At 36.3% G+C, this 14973-nt stretch overlaps 2 protein-coding genes and 1 non-coding gene across 4 annotated transcripts; 1 reads left to right on the top strand and 2 right to left on the bottom strand.

Annotated features, from left to right (window-relative positions):
* Positions 1 to 148: 148 nt before the first annotated feature.
* Positions 149 to 1604, bottom strand: LOC116135786 (nudix hydrolase 15, mitochondrial-like). 2 transcript variants are annotated; one of them, XM_031421500.1, is made up of 4 exons: positions 1155 to 1604; positions 922 to 1064; positions 733 to 852; positions 149 to 537 (listed from the first exon to the last, which is right to left on the bottom strand). In XM_031421500.1, the coding sequence occupies exons 1-4, from the start codon at positions 1465 to 1467 to the stop codon at positions 313 to 315; spliced, it is 801 nt and encodes a 266-aa protein (XP_031277360.1). In that variant the 5' UTR covers positions 1468 to 1604; the 3' UTR covers positions 149 to 312. The 2 variants fall into 2 exon arrangements, with proteins under 2 accessions (XP_031277360.1, XP_031277359.1); XM_031421499.1 differs by having other exon boundaries at positions 733 to 1064.
* A 7294-nt stretch (positions 1605 to 8898) lies between these two features.
* On the top strand, positions 8899 to 8972 carry TRNAI-AAU. The gene has a single exon. It is a non-coding gene; the product is annotated as a tRNA-Ile (tRNA).
* A 1262-nt stretch (positions 8973 to 10234) lies between these two features.
* LOC116135822 (probable transcription factor KAN2) lies at positions 10235 to 12603 on the bottom strand. Its single transcript, XM_031421538.1, has 4 exons — positions 12002 to 12603; positions 11831 to 11907; positions 11658 to 11694; positions 10235 to 10341 (listed from the first exon to the last, which is right to left on the bottom strand). Exons 1-4 carry the CDS (start codon positions 12255 to 12257, stop codon positions 10235 to 10237), a joined length of 477 nt encoding a protein of 158 aa, XP_031277398.1. The 5' UTR covers positions 12258 to 12603.
* Between the last annotated feature and the right edge of the window lie 2370 nt (positions 12604 to 14973).

Here is a 14973-nt window from a genome sequence, read left to right on the forward strand (position 1 = left end):
GTAATCAAATTATAAATAATTGGAAAATAAGAATGTGATCATCATCCTGATAGTTTGACTGATATTTTGTTGTGTTCTAAATTTTTTTCAAGCAGAAACATGATGCAATTTCAAACATGGGATCAATTGATCATGATCAAATTGCTCATCTTTTTAAGATTAACCAATCTATTCCAGGCTGAATCAAACTATCAAAGTCGACCCATGTCAAGGATAGACTCTGAGGAGTTTCTGAGAAACTAATTACTGGATGAATTTGACATATAGATATTACATCGTAATTGCACTGTTAAAAGTAGTAGAATTAAGTGATTAAGCCATATTATTTAAGGTCTTTTGCAACTGTTGAAAGTCAGGAAGATGTTCATGCTCGAAATCTGGAGCCTTTTGGTAGATAACAGAGGCTGCTCTGATTAGAATGCTTGCGGTCAAACCACAAATGTGAAAAGCAGCCCCTTGCTTCGACTTGAACCGAAAATCATGGAGAAGATATTTCCAACCCATCCATTCCCTCTCTTCAATTCTATGATTATCTCCCTGGAAAATTTAATAATCAAACATCAGCTTCTGTGACCCACGTTTTATCATTTCACTTGATCTCCCAGTCAAAAGATAAAGAATAATAAAAGCCGAAAAGCTTGTGTCCCTTTGTCAAATGCTCACATTTCACAACGTTATTTTCTCAGACATTTGAATAATTAATTTACTGGAGGAAGAGGGTGAAAATTAAACCTTGAGAAACATTTCTAGAGGGGCGTCAAAAATGGCATCAACTTCATCGGCATTGAGAACAGGATTGAAATCTTCAATCCTGGATAGCAGGCCTATCACAGGGACAACCTTAAGCTGGTTCTGCATGAAGTCCATTCTGAAATTTAGATTTTGGACCCCGAAAAAATAAACAAAAGAAAGAAATTGTACCTGGGAATCAAAAGGCTCGAAATTGGCAACAATTTGAACCAATTCAGAATCCAATCCGATCTCTTCCATGGCTTCTCTTAGTGCAGTTGCAGAATCATCTTCATCTCCTTCTTCCATTTTTCCTCCTGGCAGTGCTACATCCCCTGTCCCCGAAGATAAATAATACTTCAGCCACCATTTTTCTATGACAAAAATATTTATATTAATAACTGGCATTTGTACTTACACATTACCTGGATAAGAAGACAATTTCATAGATCTCTTAGTCAGAATAACACGCAGCTCCCCTTCATGGCCTTCGAAGAGGCAAATCAAGACAGCTGCTCTCTTCTTCCTCCAATTTACACAGCTACAGCAATGCTCATTTGGCACTACTAGAGACTCCATGTATCCAAAATTTGAGCCAATAATATCACAATACTTGCTCTCTTCTTCTTCACTGGCACTAACACTAGGGGATTTGTAAGAGTAAAGCTGCTCTGCAAGTTTTTGGAGCGTCTGGCTTCCACAATTCTCCTCTTTAATGCATCCCATCTCACTATTCATGCTTGTTCAGGGCACAACACAAGCTTATCTTATTATATAAATTGAGCCAAATATAAAAAATTACGGTGTGACAGAATCACATCTAGAGAATATATACCAATAATGTGGATATACTTGAAAGTAAAAATGACATTTCCAGTTAACATCAACTTTGTAATTCAATGGAATTTCCATTTTTCATTTCATTAAATTATTAATTAACTCTGGTTTCCATTATGGAATGAGACAGTCAAGTGAAGCCTTCATATTTAACAATCAATTGCGGGGACAGAAGAACCGTATTCATTAGAAGGGAATTGACTGGGAATACTATGCAGATTCCATTGCAAGTTGGAAAAAGTATGCATAGTTGCTTACAAAAACCGCTGCTTTTACCACCACAATCCCTGATATGAACCCCTGCTAGTTGCCAAATTTGCCAACTGCCACAACTTTGTAAATTGAAATTGTCAACCTCAAGCCTAGCTTCAGTTTTCTTATGCTTGTATTTGTAATTGGCCTAAGAGACCCAAAGATTACCACAAGCATCTTATTTGTGTCAGGGAAATGATGATTTTTAGCACCACCATTTCTTCTATAGCCCTCATCTTCTATTTTTAGTAGGTACCATGTTAAAAATCGAAGGTGTAAAGAACAACAATAACAACACACAAAGGTATACGCTATTTTACGTGGTTTGGTATAACTCGCCTACATCCACGGATGAGAGAGATCCACTATAATTCTCAACCTAGTACCTTTACATAGGCAGACATCTTATTCCGATGGTCTTTAATACCCTATGGTATTAAACCGATACCCAATACCGGTGGTACCTTTACATTAAAACCCCTTGTATCCTCACATTCTCTCTTTCTTTATTTTCTTTTCTCATAACCTTGAATTGATTCTAACCTTTATATTTATAGGTGGTATATGAGACATCCAATTTCTAATATGATTCATATTCCTATTCCTAATAGAACTTCTGTATTTAACTTCATTCTCCTAAACCAATTCTACTTTTCTAATACAACTTAAAGTAAAGGAAAACAAATATTCTTCAATTACAAATTCCTAAACTAGAAATTTGCCTAAAACTTAATTTTTCTTTTCTTGTTTACCTTTTCTTTTTACTTGCCTTTTCTTCATCAATTATCAAAAAGTGTTTACATTCCAATAGGTCATAATTTTAATTAAAAATTATATTCTTATTTTACTTTTATACAATAGATTTGAATATCATCCACAAAGAATTATTGAAAGTTGAAACAAGAAAATATCTTCGACAAAGAATCAAGGAAAGCTGTAATAACTTTTCCATGAAATTCCCAATGGAAAATACAAATAAAGCATACATTCAATATTGCATACATAAAATACATGAAGAAGAGAATGTTTAATGTAGAACTTAGAATAATATTACAGAAAATAGTCTTTGTAATCAAAAAGATTTTTTGTTCAATACGACAACCACTACTCAGTTAATATATTGACCATATTATATAGAAAGGATGATTATATGACCAGAAAATTACTAGAACTTGATTCGCATAAAGTGTTTATATTGGAGATAAGAGTCATTGTTAATAATTTTTTTTTTAAAATACTATGATACCTTTATCTACAAAAGATTTTTGCAAAACGGTAATCAAGACGAATACCCAACATATCATACATAGGTTGGCCGTGAACTTGGATACAACAGATTTGGTAAGAAAACACGAGGGTTTTGGCATTTATCATCAAGACTATAGGTTTGTACAAGGTCTTGACATTCACGAGGGATAGCTAAGCCGGAGACTAAGTTAGAAGAAGATGAACAGGAATTGGACTTGGACTTGGGTTGAGAATGATACATATAACAAGGAGGTAATTTGGAAAGGGAGTAAAGTGGAGAGATAAAACATAGGGGATCCTAAGTGGTAAGCCGTTGGGAGGTTGCTTTCCTTTATGGGATACCCAAGCCCATCTAGGCCCTTCGTTTAAGACAAAATCAATCGCAAGAAATTAATAAGGTACTAAATCGTATTCATTTGTACAGTGTAGCAGCCCCACGGACGGTGGACATTATTTTGGGTGTCAATAATTTTGTGTGCAGTCACATCTTCTACCTTCCGTATGGAATCTGGCGACAAAGGTTAGCGCCAATATTAAGCCGCCGCTATAATATGTACACATGTGACTCTCACTTTGTCTGCCTCTGCCCTCACCGACGCTGTAGTTGACACCACATTTCCTTCAATATCTCCTTAGAAAAAAATTAAAATTAGGCAGTAAAAAGTTATGACAGCCGAAGAACGTTTGGATTTTGGACCCGACATTATTATTTTGTAATCAAATTTCGATGATCTGGCCAGGACATTTAGTGGGGCCGCAGGTATTTTGTTCTGTATTTTGAGGGTTTCATTGAGAAAAGGACTTTTTCCCACCTAAGGTTTGCTATAATGACATTTTCCCATTTAAAAGGTTTGACGTTTATATTAGATTAATATCTAAAACATACTTTATTTTTTTAGTCAACGTTGGTAAGTTATTAAAACCAGAATAAGATGATTTTTACAAAGTAGAGGTCAGTTGATTAAATAGTAGTGACCGATTGAATATTCGTCATCGAAAATCAGTTAAGAACAAAAAACTCTAAATTTACATGACCAACAATCGATGAAAAATTAAGAGTCATAGTGAAAAGGGTTTATAGAGGTGACGGAGAGAATTTTTGCCTATGGAATATAATGGAATCGGTTTTAAGTAGTAATGGAATATAAACTTTGGGTGAAAAAGTGATATTTTAAAATTTGTTGGGTGAAAAAAATAGACGTTTACTCGGGTTTCCTTCATTAGAAGTTAGAATCATTGCCTTCTGAATAAGAATAACATGTGAATGACACAGATCTTTCGTTTCAATGATGTGGCTAATGCTAATTGGATGCTCTCATTAACAACGTCAGGATGAAATGGATGATGATGTAAAGACGAAAGAGGCCATGGACAGGCGTCACCTTATCTCTACAGTATCTAAATAGAGATAGCTATGTCGTCCAATATAGATATTTATTTATATATTCCTTGGTGACTTTCCCATCACAAAGCTGCTTCAAGGAAATGGTAGAGACTGCGACAGATTTTAATTCTCAAAATTAAATTGCCCATATAATTGAAATCATTGTTGTCCCAAGAAAATGACATCCTCATCAATGAACTGTGAAAGCCACAGCTCCCGTTTGATGCTTATCCTACAGTCGATAGAACAGGGTAAAGACCCCACGTTTCTGTACATAATTTTGGCACCATTTCTTTCATTCACAAGCCTCCATATTCTACTTCTTGTCTTTTACATTATTGGTTGTGCATTTATCACTTGTTGTGTCCAGGTTTTGATGTAGTATTCTCAGTGTGAAAATCGTCTTAAGCTTTCAGTTTTAGGTTTTGTTTTTGTTTTCTTTTCTGGGTTGGTTTTACATGGCTAGTGGGAATTCTTCATTTACAGCTTCAATGTCGCCTGGCAATAGTTCTGGTTATCAGAAAGATGAAGTTCTCTTTTCCGATGACCCGAACTTTGCTGTACATGGTGAGATCATGATGCTGATATTTGTTCTCCTTTTTGTCATTTTTCTTTTCTTTTTACTGGTTTCTCTTTATTTGAAGAAGCGTTCTAAGGGACCTCATCACACAACGCATTGCTCACTGGAGCAAGTGTTTCCGAGAAATCTCCCAGCTGTACAGTTCCAGGATCATCTTCAAACTGTTTCCAAGTTGCAGCATCAACAACAATACGAGAATCAGCATCAATATTCAGTGTAACTTATCAAAGATCTTCAGTTTCTCTTTTAATAAATCAATACGCTCATGATTTCCAAGTAAGTGATTATGCGGATAGTATAGGAGAGTGGAGAGTTTGAGAATTATTAAGCAGCAGGTTAATTACTGCATTAATGTATTAATTATTCATGCCCAGATTCCTTTGTTCTGTTCTTCTTATCTGAGAATATGTATATACTTCTTCGTTGAAGTTAATCATATGGCTTCATGGTAATTAAGTGTGATACTTAAAACAATTAGAAATTAATTAAGCATCTAATTTGTTATGCCTCAAAAGTCAAGCCTATGTCAGCACAATTAATGTCTCTTTGTACTAGCTGCCAAGCCCATATCTCCAAAGATATTCTCACCAACTTTATCTCATTTCAAAGAGATGAATGGACGAGAGCCTTCCATGTGTCAAGGCAGTTTGCAAAAGCTCTCATTGCATTGAGTGCAAATGTGAATAAATTGGCATTTCTCTTCCCGAAGAAGGAAGGCTGGAGGCTGGGCTGAGATTTAGCTTCAATTCTTTCTCTCTGTAAAAACACTGTATTTCTTCATCTTTGTATGCCTTACGGGCAAATTCATAGAAATAGTGAGAGATCAAATAAAATAACAGTAGATGTAGGAGTCGCTTGTTGCATCCGAACTACTATAAAAACCCCCTCTTGCCAATCTTTTATTCATTTTTCTGCAAAATATATAATCTCAGCTTCATATTCAAATCCCATGTATCCATCACGTGTGTCTCCTGAGTTAGCTCAGCGTTTCCCACGTGCGAGTCGTTGGCGTCCAAAATCAAGCGTCAACAGTTTGGTGGCCCATGCAGGTCCGATTCTCAAACCTGCATCAAAGTTCCTTGATGGCGTGCTCAGATCTCAAGCCCACGTCTGAGTTCTCCGATCGCGTGGCCAGATCGTAGATCGCACGCGTTAGAATTCTTCGATCGCACATCAGAATTCTCCTATCGCGTGGCCAGATCGCAGATCGCACGCATCAGAGTTCTCCGATCGCGTGGCTAGATCGCAGATCGCACGCCCATGCCATCCTGATCCTCAGCTTTAGATCGCGGATCTTTAGCTTCAAATCGCGTGTTCAGATCGCTGATCACACGCTGAGATCGCTGATCTCTTGTGCTCTTAGGTAAGCTCGTTTGATCTCTCAGGTTGAGCTCGTTTTGACCTTTTCAGGTCGAGCTCGTTTTGACCTCTTAAGTTGAGTCGTTTTGCTTTTTGAGCTCGTTTTGACCTCAGATTGAGGTCGTTTTGCTCATTGAGCTCGTTTTGACCTCTCAATTGAGTTCTTTTTGCTCATGGAGCTCGTTTTGACCTCTCAAATTGAGGTCGTTTTGCTCATTGAGCTCGTTTTGACCTCTCAAGTTAGGTCATTTTGCTCATTCAGATTGTTTTGACCTCTCAAATTGAGGTCGTTTTGCTCATTGAGCTCGTTTTGACCTCTCAGTCAGGTCGTTTTGCTCATTGAGCTCGTTTTGACCTCTCAAGTTGAGGTCGTTTCGCTCATTCAGTCGTTTTAACCTCTCAGGTCGAGGTCGTTTTGCTCTCAAGTTGAGTCTTTTTGCTCATTGAGCTCTTTTTTACCTCAAATTGAGGTCGTTTTGCTCATTCAGCTCGTTTTGACCTCTCACGGGTCGTTTTGCTCATTGAGCTCGTTTTGACCTCTAAGTTGAGGTCGTTTCGCTCATTCAGGTCGTTTTAACCTCTCAGGTCGGGTCGTTTTGCTCTCAAGTTAGCTCGTTTTGCTCGATTAGCTCGTTTTGACCTCTAAAATTGAGGCGTTGGCTTTTTGAGCTCGTTTTGACCTCTCAGGTCGAGGTCGTTTTGCTCTCAAGTTGAGCTCGTTTTGCTCAAATTGAGCTCGTTATGACCTTTCAGGTCGAGCTCCTAACAATTTCTGCTCGTTTTCTAACAGATTTCTGGTCGCTCCTAACAGATTTCGGGTCGTTGTTCTTAACAGATTTCTGGTCGCCCTAACAGATTTCTGGTCGTTTTCCTAACAGATTTCTGTCACTCCTAATCTTTCTGGTCACTCCTAACAGATTTCAGGTCGTTTTCCTAACAGATTTCTGATCACTTCCTAACAGATTTCAGTTCGAGCTCTTCAGTTCGAGACTGCCAATTCAATCAAAGACTTAGTTTTCTGAAGCGCGATTACGCACTTCAAAAACTGGGGGGCTTCTGTTATGCCTCAAAAGTCAAGCCTATGTCAGCACAATTAATGTCTCTTTGTACTAGCTGCCAAGCCCATATCTTCAAAGATATTCTCACCAACTTTATCTCATTTCAAAGAGATGAATGGACGAGAGCCTTCCATGTGTCAAGGCAGTTTGCAAAAGCTCTCATTGCATTGAGTGCAAATGTGAATAATTTGGCATTCTCTTCCCGAAGAAGGAAGGCTGGAGGCTGGGCTGAGATTTAGCTTCAATTCTTTCTCTCTGTAAAAACACTGTATTTCTTCATCTTTGTATGCCTTACGGGCAAATTTATAGAAAAGTGAAGATCATAAAATAACAGTGGATGGAGAGTCGCTTGTTGCATCTGAACCACATAAAAACCCCCTCTTGTCAATCTTTTATTCATTTTTTTGCAAAATATAATCTCAGCTTCATATTCAAATCCCATGTATCCATCACGTGTGTCTCCTGAGTTAGCTAAGCGTTTCCCACGTGCGAGTCGTTGACGTCCAAAATCAAGCGTAACCATAATTAATTCAATTTATGCTTTGTTGTGTAGTTGTTAATATCATCTTTTCTTGATGAGTTTGTTTTTGGTGATAGTGGTTAAACCTATGGATGTACCGCCCATATAAAACGAAAAATCAGACTCAATTCTATCTACGTTATTCCTGAAACAAAATGATGGGTGGCGGTGGCCTGGTGGGTCTAGTGGCTCAGTAGACAATTATTGATTGAACTGAGAAGTGGTTCATGCTTTAAAAAATGAAGTTTATTAAAGGTCAAATCATAATTTCAACATGTATTTAAGGGACAATGCGTCAAATCATTAATTCTAACATCGAATTAAAGTTAAAGGCCAAAGGTTAAGGACGGTATGAGTTTGTTGTCAAATCTAAATAAAATTAAATCTAAAGAGGTAATGATAATCTGGGATATACAATACTTTTTAAAAATCATGGTGTGTCTATATTTCACTATTTCTCAGGGGTTATATATAACAGTCCATAAAAATTATTGAAGATTCTATCAATAATAAAAGAAAGACATTTGCAACAGAGAGGCCCTTCTAGCTCAGTTTGGTAGAGCCAAGGCTCTAAACCTTGTGGTCGTGGGTTCGAGCCCCACGGTGGGCGTTTTGGAAAATATTTTGTACGCACAAAGAAAGTATAAAAAAAAAGCCACCTGATTTTTCAGAAAACCGTGGGAGTGTTATAACTTCTTCATCTCCTTAAGGGATGATGGATAAAAACCCATAGTTTTACATCAAAAGTTTACTAAATTATCTTATAGCTAGTTTGGACATCAAGGTTTTGAATTTTGTATTCAATATTACTATTGTGTAGGAATTACCATCTTGGACATCAAAAATCTTAGTATTCAAATACTATATGTTAGTTTTCATTAAATATATTAAATATATGTTACTTAATAATTAGCCAGCCATAAAACCAACTGGCCTATTAGCTCAGTTGGTTAGAGCGTCGTGCTAATAACGCGAAGGTCGCAGGTTCGAGACCTGCATGGGCCAAATTCTTATTTTATTTTATTTTTATTTTTGGTTACATGGTTTTCGCCTTTTCAACTATTTCACATCATGCATGTGGTTCTGTTTTTTTAATATGGGTGAGAATTAAGTTGTTCGTTGTAAGTTATTTCTGTTTTTAACCCATATGAAGCATTTTAATTTAATTACCTTGTAAACACTAATTTCTATGACAATCACAAAATGAAGTTGTATGGTTTGAAATCGCTATATAGTTATTGCTTGCTATATACATGAATAATACCAAAATTACAAATTGATAGGGCCTGAAAACTGGAGAGAGCTATTCGTCTACAATCTGAAAACTCTTGTTTATATATACAAAGGCTATATTATAGGGCCTGAAAATCCGTTCCTTCACTTATAATGGTGAATCGAAAGAGAGTTTCTCGGATTCTTGCAGTAACATGGAGAATGCACGTCGTCGATCTTGGAGGCCTCACAACTCAGGTTCCTCACAGACGTTCAGCTAGCGATTCTCTATCTCCTGGACTCGATTTGATTACTACAGGTGTTGGTGAACCTTCACCCAGGAGAATATCAACTGGAACCTACAGTAGTGGTGATGATACTACAAGTCATGAATTCATCACAACAATGAAATATCTAAATTCTTCATTTCCTTCAGAAAAGGCCCCAGCTCTGACATGGAATGATCACACTCGTTTCTGATCTTTCTAGTGAAACTGATAAGATTAAAAAACGGATCGTGGGTTCTGCGACTCCGGCATTGACTCCAAAATATAAAACGGTTGATTTAATTATTTTCTGTTCACTGAATTTATTATTTTTGTTCATCTGTATAATGTATTCATAATTTTCTGGGTTTGTTTTGTAGAGCTCTCGCAAACAGAGAGTCTGCTCAAAGATGTCAGCTTCGAAAGAAGAGTACATAGACAAACTCAGAGAGAAATAGATGCTAAGAGGTATTCGTGTCTATATCGATATATCTCATCTTTTTAATTTAATTATTCTTAATTAATATACAGTTTCTTCCGGTTTCATGTACAGGCTAGATTATCTATGATGGCTTCGCAAGTATATTACTACAAAACTCGGTGCAGATTCGAAAATGAAGAACAATGAGATGAAGGATGAGAAGCAGCCTTGAATATGAGAAATTTTCAAAGCAAGGTAATTGGACTCTTGATTTTCCAGATACATAATTGAATTTTTATGGATATATAGACATCTGGTAATGGGGAGCTACTCTTCTTTACAGCTGAATCACAGTGCTTATTGAAGAACTAAAGCGCTGGGTTTGGCTTATATGCTGCTGCGAGGAAAATAGAAGAAGGATCTCCATAGATATCTGGTTTCAGAGACCATGAAATCAAGATCTCTGCACCAAAATCTAAGTCGAAATCCAAAAATTACCAGTTTGTTTTACTTAGTTGTATACGTTTGTCTGAACTACAATTAAGTTTTATATGAATGTAGAACTCTCAATTTGCTCACATTCTAGTTGATTTCCTTGATTCCTTCAAACTGTATCAAGTCAGGCATGGTGGAAATGGAAATGTAATGTGGCTGTTTGTAATTAGACTAATAGATTTCAAATAAGGTAGGAAATTATAATGGTAATGAAGCTATATAGTGAAAAACAATAATATGGAATTAATTTGTATAATGGTACAATACAATTTAAATATTCATATAATTATGCATCTTCTTGGATAGTACCTCAATATCCACTTAGAATTTTCTCATTCATATAGTCAGATCTAGAGTACTTGCCCTTCTAGCAGGCCTCTTATTATCATCCTGTCCTTGCTTCAACCTGCCATGCTTTGAAGATGATGATGGTGATACAAAGATAAAGATAACTTACTGTCACTTCGCTCTCCTCCAAACCTCGCTCGCGCTCTGATGATGTTTATATCATGATCGTCACTAGGTTTTAGCCTCAGAGATAGATCCAATCAAGGCTACAATCCGAAGCCTTTCTTTTCATGGTCGACTTGTTGCATTCTTGTATATTAATATTAGTGGCCGATTTTCAAATCTGAAGGGACATTTCTATTAGAACTCATATGTTCTTCTAGTTTCGCTTGTAGCTGTTGGGTTACGGGGTTAGGTTCAATTTGCGAAACTTGATTGAGGTAATTGCCAGATGTCTGCTTGTGAGATGATTAAATTCTCTTCTTCATTCATGCATTTTCCAAATAGAATTTGCCCCATAAGAGGAAGAACCCATACGGAAATTGCGGTTAGCCCAATTGCTATTGTTGCTATCAAGATCCTTTCAGCCACCGTGCCATATAATCTTGGTCTGTTCTCATCAATTAACTCCGGCTAATACGAGGACCACGCAGAAAGTATTCACGAGCACTCCAAGCTGCAGCTCTCCATATCTAGCAAAGAGCAAAATTTATTTTTTGGGGAATTTAGATTCATAAATGTTGAAATTGAATAAAGAATATATAAATAAGACTGTTAATAATTTATACCTGAAACTAGAACGATGGCTTTGGTTATCCTTGTAGCAGGAAGTTGGCTAGATTATAAATATTGCGATCTCCACTTTCCACAAATGCCTATGTCCGCCATGTGCAATGAAAGAGGCACTTGAGGCATTATTAGTTGCCCATGCCACATGATGGAAAACCCAATATTTTGCTCAAGAAACGAAAATTAAGAATATAGAATACAGAGAGATATTTGTGTTACCTTGACCTGTATCATCGATCTTCTTGCTTCTATACATCTGAAAAAAAAAAAAAAAAAAAAGGAAGTAGGCAAGAAAGAGAAAAAAATTGTTAGAGATTTATTAAAATTATCTAATTTCAAGATAGTAATGAACTGATACAATTAACATGAGGAATTGTTAGCCAATTACTAACCTGTAAATGGCTCTTGACATGAGCAATACTGAGTCCTTTGATATTCATCAACTGAAGAACCAGCTTTGGTGTCGCTCCTGAACCCAAAAGAGAATCAGAGATTAGTAACAAGACTTTTCCACAGAGCCTGATATGACTATATATAGCTGGCTAGTTAAATATGTAACTCACTTTCTTGTCCACCAAGTCTTTCAACAGCATGAGCAAAACGAAGATGAAGATCAGGAGTCCATCGAAGCCTTGGCAGCTTGGATCTAACATAAGGCCTAACTGACGGCTTCTTCTCATTCTCTTCAACCGTACTATTGCTTGAGCTTCCACCATTTCTTGCCTTACTTTCACCATCGTGCTCTTCACTCTCGCTCTCTTCTTGAATTTCTTTTGAAGCGGTTGTTTTAGAACATTCAGTGCCCCCACTTCCCTCCATCTTTCTTATAATTAGTCAGCTAGCTTCCTGAAGCTCAGAATTACAGATGGAGATGAAACAGATGATTTCTGCCTTGTATTTGTCTGCTGGTAGTTTAGAAATTTAAGAGCTTAATCATCTACCTTCTCTCTTCCTTTTTCTTCCAAGGCAGGACAGAGAGAAAACTGTTGTTTAGAAGAAAAAAAACATCGATCTCAGCATGCAAAAACCAACGAGAGTAAACAACACAAGAAGAGTTACTGTTCCATGGAGATGGAGATAGAAACCCTAGATCTTGAGTATTGACCTTGCTTTCAATCTCCTCTCCTCTCTCTGGTCTCTCTCCCTTTGAACATGTAAACTATCATTTTTCATTCACCTAAAAATTTGAATGGTTTATTATATTTGTGCATGTCATGCTATATATGTGTGTACATACATGTAACATACATGCATGCATGCATGTCGATGTCATGTAGCAAATTGATTAATCATCACTCATGTGAGATACATTATTCTTTTCGAGAAATGAACTTGGGATAGCTTTGTAATTTGACATGCGTATTATATTATATATATATATATATATAATAGGAATTGATCAGACAAATACGTTTACTATTGCAGAAAAGGATAATTTTTTTTTTTTTTTTTTGTTAGTTCAAAACTCTTTTATTTTGTCGGAACTCATCAGTTTGAACTTGATGAACTTAATTTAAAGTAGACTTTTGTCCTAGTTTTGTCTCTAGGCTAAATGATCAAGATCCTAGAAATTCATGCCATATATTGAAATTGTCCCTATTGTAATTTCAAACTATTATATTTGAAGTAGTATATAACAAAAATATAAGGAAACTTCATATGAAATTCTCCTGTTCACACATTCAATTTTCTTCCCCAAAATACATTTGGATCCACCGGTCTCTTGAAAGAACTAGAAAGTATTTGGAATCAAACTTAAATTAATCACACACAAATAGAGAACCAATAAAGAGAATGAAACACGTGCGGATTTATCCTGGTTCACTCAAATCTGGACTATCCAGTAGAGTCAATATTACCTTACCTCTCTCGTTACAATAAATGTAGTTGTTATATTTTTCGATATCACTCATACAAGATCTCTAATCTTAGGTGCTTAATTATACTTATAGTGGGTAGTACAGCAGAAATAAAAGAGTAAATTAAATGTAGATGATGAGCATGGATCGATCTTAGTTGAAGCATGCATGTGTGGCGATGCTTTGCTGTAGTTGAAGGTGGCCCAGACTCAAAAGAAGATTATGAAATTGGCTTTCTATCGGGAATCACGGGCTTTGTTCCTTCTCGGGGAAATGGAGACTCTTTAACACTTATTCATACCACGTCATCCCCCAGATGACCCATGTTTCTTCTTAATAATTGAACAACGTACTGTTCTGTAAACCAAGATCAACTTTTATATATATATATTAATCCTACCTCTACGGTGCGTTTTTTAGCCTTTCAATTTCATTATGTGTTGGATGACTGACTCTGAGAGGATTTAATTCATCTTTGAATGACAAGTACAACGTAGTTGTGAATGAAGTAGCTTTTCCATTCCTCCCACGTGTATTGCTAGCCGTGAAAATTGATTGACCCATATCGGAAAGTCTACCATGATAAAGAAACTTAGGGTTCTTTTTTGTTGGCACTGTTCTAATCAATCACAGGGATCTCGTCCAGCAGTTGTAACCTGTAAGAGTTGTCATTTTTATTTTTCTTTGATCTTTTAAACTATTCTTTTATTACCGAGGCATTGATTCTATACACGATTCGTCGATCCATCTTTAGTTAGCCATTTGCAGCTAATATATTCTAAATTAACCAATTCCACAGACAAAACGTACCTTTGGCTGCCTTCAAATCTCATATTTTTCTGTAATTAACTAACGAGGTGCTATTGGATCCCCAACTCCAAATCTTGAAACAAGCTGTCAAAAGCTGCAACTCACAAAGAACACAAACTTCCTAACTCATCAGCTCCCTTTACTGCTCATAATATCAATTTGCTGATCGGCACACGTGAAGTTTTATTGATACTTACCAATCCTCCTTTGGAAAAGTTTTAGGTATAGCATGCATCTCATATTTGAAAGAACTAAAAAGTGTTTGGAATCCAACTAAGATTAATCACACACAAATAACAAAAAATAATAAAAAGAAAGAACACGCACTATTTATCTTGGTTCATCCATGTCTGAACTACGTCCAGATCTAGTTAATATTATTAAAATATTTTTTGGTCTTTCTCGTTACAATGAAAGTATATATTATGATTTTACGTTTATATACTAAGTTTATGAAGAGAAACATAAAACTATTACCTATGCTAAACCCTATTAAGAATCTTATTCCTTAGAGGATTTTACAACGGCTATTCATGGCATTTAGCCAAACCACTTACGGTTTCCAGGGGCGTTGTGTCGCTTTCCCCTACCCTTACCCCTGCCCCTCATCAGGACCCCCAAGTGTGTCGCCTCTTATAAGTGAACCCCTTATTGTTGAAATGGTCACCAATTCTAACAATATCATCTATACATTATTAGGTTGATTTATATTATATTAAAGAATTGAATCGCATAAATCGATTGCATCCTAATGTATATCTTTCTCGTGCCAATCACAATTGATATTGTTCTTACTAATACTGTGCTTAAAAATGTTTAAATGATTAAAAATTCTTGACTGCATGCCATGGCTGAAAGAGCATCCT

This window comes from Pistacia vera, unplaced genomic scaffold (genome assembly GCF_008641045.1).
Source record: "Pistacia vera cultivar Batoury unplaced genomic scaffold, PisVer_v2 Contig303, whole genome shotgun sequence".
NCBI classification, from domain to species: domain Eukaryota; kingdom Viridiplantae; phylum Streptophyta; class Magnoliopsida; order Sapindales; family Anacardiaceae; genus Pistacia; species Pistacia vera.

Excerpts from the sequence above, each read along its gene's own strand:
- LOC116135786 (XM_031421499.1), bottom strand. The coding sequence starts at position 1,467 with ATGAATAGTGAGATGGGATGCATTAAAGAGGAGAATTGTGGAAGCCAG. Across the intron at positions 1,065-1,154 it reads GAAATTGTCTTCTTATCCAG|GGGATGTAGCACTGCCAGGA; the intron begins GTAATGTGTAAG and ends CTTCGGGGACAG. Across the intron at positions 538-732 it reads CTCTAGAAATGTTTCTCAAG|GGAGATAATCATAGAATTGA; the intron begins GTTTAATTTTCA and ends TAAATTTTCCAG.
- LOC116135822 (XM_031421538.1), bottom strand. The coding sequence starts at position 12,257 with ATGGAGGGAAGTGGGGGCACTGAATGTTCTAAAACAACCGCTTCAAAA. Across the intron at positions 11,908-12,001 it reads AAGACTTGGTGGACAAGAAA|GAGCGACACCAAAGCTGGTT; the intron begins GTGAGTTACATA and ends TTTTGGGTTCAG. Across the intron at positions 11,695-11,830 it reads ATGTCAAGAGCCATTTACAG|ATGTATAGAAGCAAGAAGAT; the intron begins GTTAGTAATTGG and ends TTTTTTTTTCAG.